Genomic DNA, 4,297 nt, shown 5'->3' with positions numbered 1-4,297 from the left:
GATGACACTGGCAGCTAATGACAAGCAGAGGTCAAAGGTCACTTCCTGGAGCTGCGACACATGCTGTTACACACTCAGTAAATTCTCAGCTGCCGCTGCCACGTCGATATTCCCGCTAATTCGCTTCCAGCGTTTGACAGGCACTGATGTTGGGGGATCGAGACGTGAGCCGTCACACCTTTAAAAAACGGCTGGATGGGGACGGTGTTTTACAGGAACATAAATAAAGGGTACGGACTCAAACTATCAAATATAAAATGCACTGCATGAGGACAATAAAGGGTGTTGTTATTAGTGGGAAGAAGAAGAGAAAGAAAAAAAAAAAAAACAAGATGGGAGGAAACCAAAGCCGTACTACCAAGAGTGGTTTAGTAAAAATAGACTTTTCTACAAGAAACACAAAAGGCCGGATCGGCGGAAATACAAAAAGGACATGTTAAGAAAACATACACAGTACATATTAAAGTATCAATAATCAATAAGTCCTCACAGAGGAATCATTTCTCAAAAATGTTTCTTTACTTGCAATCAAGGCTAAAAATATATATATTCTAATCACGATTTCAGGCGATTAAAAAAGGCACATTGGGAGCCGTTTATGTCAAAGTCCAGCTTTCTTTCCTACATTTCATTATGTGTGTGTGTGTGTGTGTGTGTGTGTGAGTGTACACTTCAAGTGTGTGTCTAAAGAGAGTGGAATGATGTGTAATGAGTCTCTGCTCGTCCTCAGGGTCTCGACAGCTGTGTGTAGACCGGCTGCTGCTGCTGCTGCTGGTCCCAGTGCTGAGGAGGACTGTGGTTGGACTGGGGGATGTTGGGAACCCCTGTAGAGTCAGCGATGGGTGTGTACATGGGCCTCTGGCTGGAGCTCATGTAGCTGAAGGTGGAGTACAAGCCGGAGCTCTGCCCGCCGGCGTGGCTGTAGTAGGAGGTGGCGCCGCCCTGGTGGTCGGAGTAGTCGTACTGCGCGCGGGTGATTGACGGGAATGAAGTGCTGTAGTGTTGTAGATGCTGGACGTTGAAGGAGCCGTAGCTGACGTGTTGTGGTGAACCCTGTTGCTGTTCGTTGTAGTGGCTGGGACTGAGCTGTTCGGTCTTGATGTGCGTCGTTCTCGGCTGGTCCGGTTCCCCGGCGCCGAGCGGGGTGAGCGTGCTGCTTTGAGCGCTGGCGTTCTTCCCCATCCAGGTCCCGTAGCCGCCCGCGTAGGCGTGCCCGTTCGGCGGCAGGTACTGGTCGAACTCGTTGACGTCGAACGTTTCGATGACGTCGCTGCTGAGCTCGCCGATGTCCACGTCGCGGAAGTCGATGTTGAGCGGACGTCCCGTGCTTTCCTGAAGCGGACGGGTTTCCCGCTTCAGATCCGCTTTGCCTGGCTGAGCGTCAGTTTTCGGGGTGGTGGGAGGAGTGGGCGGCCCTTGGGACTGGCCTGTTTGGAAACGGAGGAGGAGGAGGGGAGAGAAGAAGGTTAAGCACTGCACAGATGACCAGGGCTGGGTAGATTACTTACTGAATACAAACTGCACGATAAAAAAAATGTTGGATTAAGTTACACGTTTCAGGTAACGTAATCAAACTACTTTTGGTGTAAGATAATCTCATACCATATTGATATAAAAATACAAGAATGAAAACTTATTCCATTACACATTTTGGGAATCCCAGCATTACATTAATACAAAAGGGTGTGAATATGAAAGACGAAGCCTTTCAAAGGCATAATAATCACTGTAAAAAATGATGTGATCAACAAGTTATGTTTTTACATTGGTTTAACTCAATTTTCAACTTTTTTACAAGTTTAACTTTTTTTTATGTCAGTTTAATGCAATTTAAGTTGAAGTAAAGTTGATTGTACTTAAAAAAAAACATTAAGGCAGCAACCTTTGTTTTTACAATGAGAATCAATGAATTTTGATTGGTGAATAATTTCTAATCACGTAATCAATAAAAAGTAACTAAAAAGTTTTAAAAGTATTCCATTATTGGAATCAGATTACGTAATCTACTACCCAGCACTACAGATGACGCAACAGCAAAAAACAAAACAAAAACACTCAGCCAGGAATCGATTTGATCACGTAAAGTTGAATATGCCCACCTGAGTGTTCGCTGGGCGAGTGCACTTCTCCCATGCTGGACGCGGGCGAGTCTGCTTGCTGGAGCGCTTTAAAGATCGCGTTGGGCGAGATGTGCGTCTGCTCGCTGCCGTCCTCGGACTCGCTCTGGCCGTTCTTCACAGACTTCCTCCGCCGAGGCTGGTACTTGTAGTCGGGGTGATCTTTCTTGTGCTGAACCCTGAGGCGCTCAGCCTCTTCCACGAAGGGACGCTTTTCACCCTCGTTCAGTAATCTACCCAGAGCAGAACAACATGAACACACCGATACATCCACAAAAAATAATGTTGCATGCAAATATTGCTAAGCCCGCATGCAATGATGCCGTTAAACAAGTAGCCTATCTAATTGCATTTTATTTTTAAACGAGCAATGCATGGTTGATGTATTTACCTCCAGAGTTTTCCCAGAGTTTTGCTGAGCTCTGCGTTGTGGAGGTGCGGGTATTGATCCGCGAGCTTCCTGCGCGCCGCCTGCGCCCACACCATAAACGCGTTCATCGGTCTCTTCACGTGCGGCTTGTTTTTGCTCGAGCCGTTCACTCTCACCGGCATGGGCACGAGCGTCCAGTCGTAGCCCTTCAGCACCTGAGACACCGCCTCTCGGATGCACACCGGGAACTTGTCGTCTTCGTCCTTCTTGAAGTCTCCGAGCGTCCCGTCCGGAGCCATGAGGCTGTTCTCCGCGGGGCGCGTGTTCTCCGTGTCGGACCCCGAGGCGGACGGGCACGGGGAGCCCGCGGAGTCCTCGGACATGCTCGGACTGGGGGCATCAGACAAACACTTCTCTTGCTCATCTGTCATTTTCAGGTAGGGGTCTAGTAGATTCATGCGAACACTGTAGGTGGACGATCTCAGAGAATTGGGGTTGCAAGTTTCGCCTCCAAAAAATACTTTCCAACTTTGAATTCCTGCAAATCCAATGTGTGCTCGCTTTCAGGTGGCAAGCACTGGAGTGTTTCTGCAAAAGCAAAGCGCTCCCTGTGCGCTCCCGTGTAGTATTTCCAAGAGAGGGACGAACTTTGGTTTGTCAGCTGAGCGCGCACGGGCTTTTAAACAGCACGCGCTGTGACGAAAAGGAAAACGATGCCTCCTCTTGCCCACCCCTCTCTCTCTCTCTCTCTCTCTCAATAATTATCACTCACAATTTAGCATTTTCATTTGAGAAATCTGCTTTAAGTTAGTTTCAAAAAGTGCTGTTTTCATAATAAGTGCATGTTGAAAACTGCTGTAGGCTATAATTGTGGAAACGCGCGCCAACGCTCGATTGCGCGGCCTGAAACGTTTTATTCTTTGGGCTGTACAAACCAGTACATATACCACGAAAGATGTCAAGCGAATGCAAACAATCCCACGAGCTTAATATTCAAACCACTGGCTTTTATTCCTTTATTTAGTGACTGATTTAGGAAATATCGGCTCTAGGAAGTGTGTTATTCAGTCAGTGACTCAGCAAAGATAAAGCTTTCCACTCGCTCTAATTCCTTCTTTTCAACGGGGTTGCAAATATTGTTGCATCTATTCAAGTCATGCAGTGACTCTCAGAAGTGATGCTCTGAAACTGACCGATAGGGGGAGACAGAGTCCTGTGCTCGGTTCACTACAGTCCATTAGTGCTGTTTAGACTCTGTGTGTAATAATGCAAATACTGCCAGTGAATTATTGATTATAAACGGCAAACGTCTCTGCATTTACTGTCACACAGCATTTATACGGGGGAGACCGAGGAGCTTTGTAACACATTTTGTTTAGACGTCCTTTATTTATTATTTATTTATTTATTTAGAATGCCCTCATATTTGTATGCTACAAAATAAAATACTATTGAAATCTACAGACTATCCCTAATTACTGTCAAGTGCATACTGTCAACCTACCTGACTTTTGTTACACTAAATTGTAATTAATTTGCATTTTATTTATGAATTTATTGTGATAATCAAATTTTTGAATCCTCATTTCATCCTAAAACAATAAATAAATATACAAATTCATGAAACACATTTTAACAAATGAAGTAAATGTGCTTTATACTGTATTTTTTATTTTCTTATCAATTATTTATACATATATGGTGGTGCTCATAGTGATTTCACCCCGGAAACTCGTTTCTAATTGGTTAAAACGGATGGATTTACTGAAGGCAACTTCTGAAAGGGGTTCAGCATCCGTTTTTGTGTAAA

At 45.1% G+C, this 4,297-nt stretch overlaps 1 protein-coding gene across 1 annotated transcript; it reads right to left on the bottom strand.

The window, feature by feature from the left end:
- Window positions 1-652: 652 nt before the first annotated feature.
- Window positions 653-3,156, bottom strand: sox9a (SRY-box transcription factor 9a). Its single transcript, XM_056236098.1, has 3 exons — window positions 2,509-3,156; window positions 2,100-2,350; window positions 653-1,427 (listed from the first exon to the last, which is right to left on the bottom strand). The coding sequence occupies exons 1-3, from the start codon at window positions 2,943-2,945 to the stop codon at window positions 727-729; spliced, it is 1,389 nt and encodes a 462-aa protein (XP_056092073.1). The 5' UTR covers window positions 2,946-3,156; the 3' UTR covers window positions 653-726.
- Between the last annotated feature and the right edge of the window lie 1,141 nt (window positions 3,157-4,297).

This window comes from Rhinichthys klamathensis, unplaced genomic scaffold (assembly GCF_029890125.1).
Source record: "Rhinichthys klamathensis goyatoka isolate OS25496 unplaced genomic scaffold, OSU_Roscu_1.1 h1tg000438l_1, whole genome shotgun sequence".
Lineage (NCBI taxonomy): Eukaryota > Metazoa > Chordata > Actinopteri > Cypriniformes > Leuciscidae > Rhinichthys > Rhinichthys klamathensis.
Note: the sequence above shows the minus strand (reverse complement) of the source record. Positions and strands in the feature narration are given on the sequence as shown.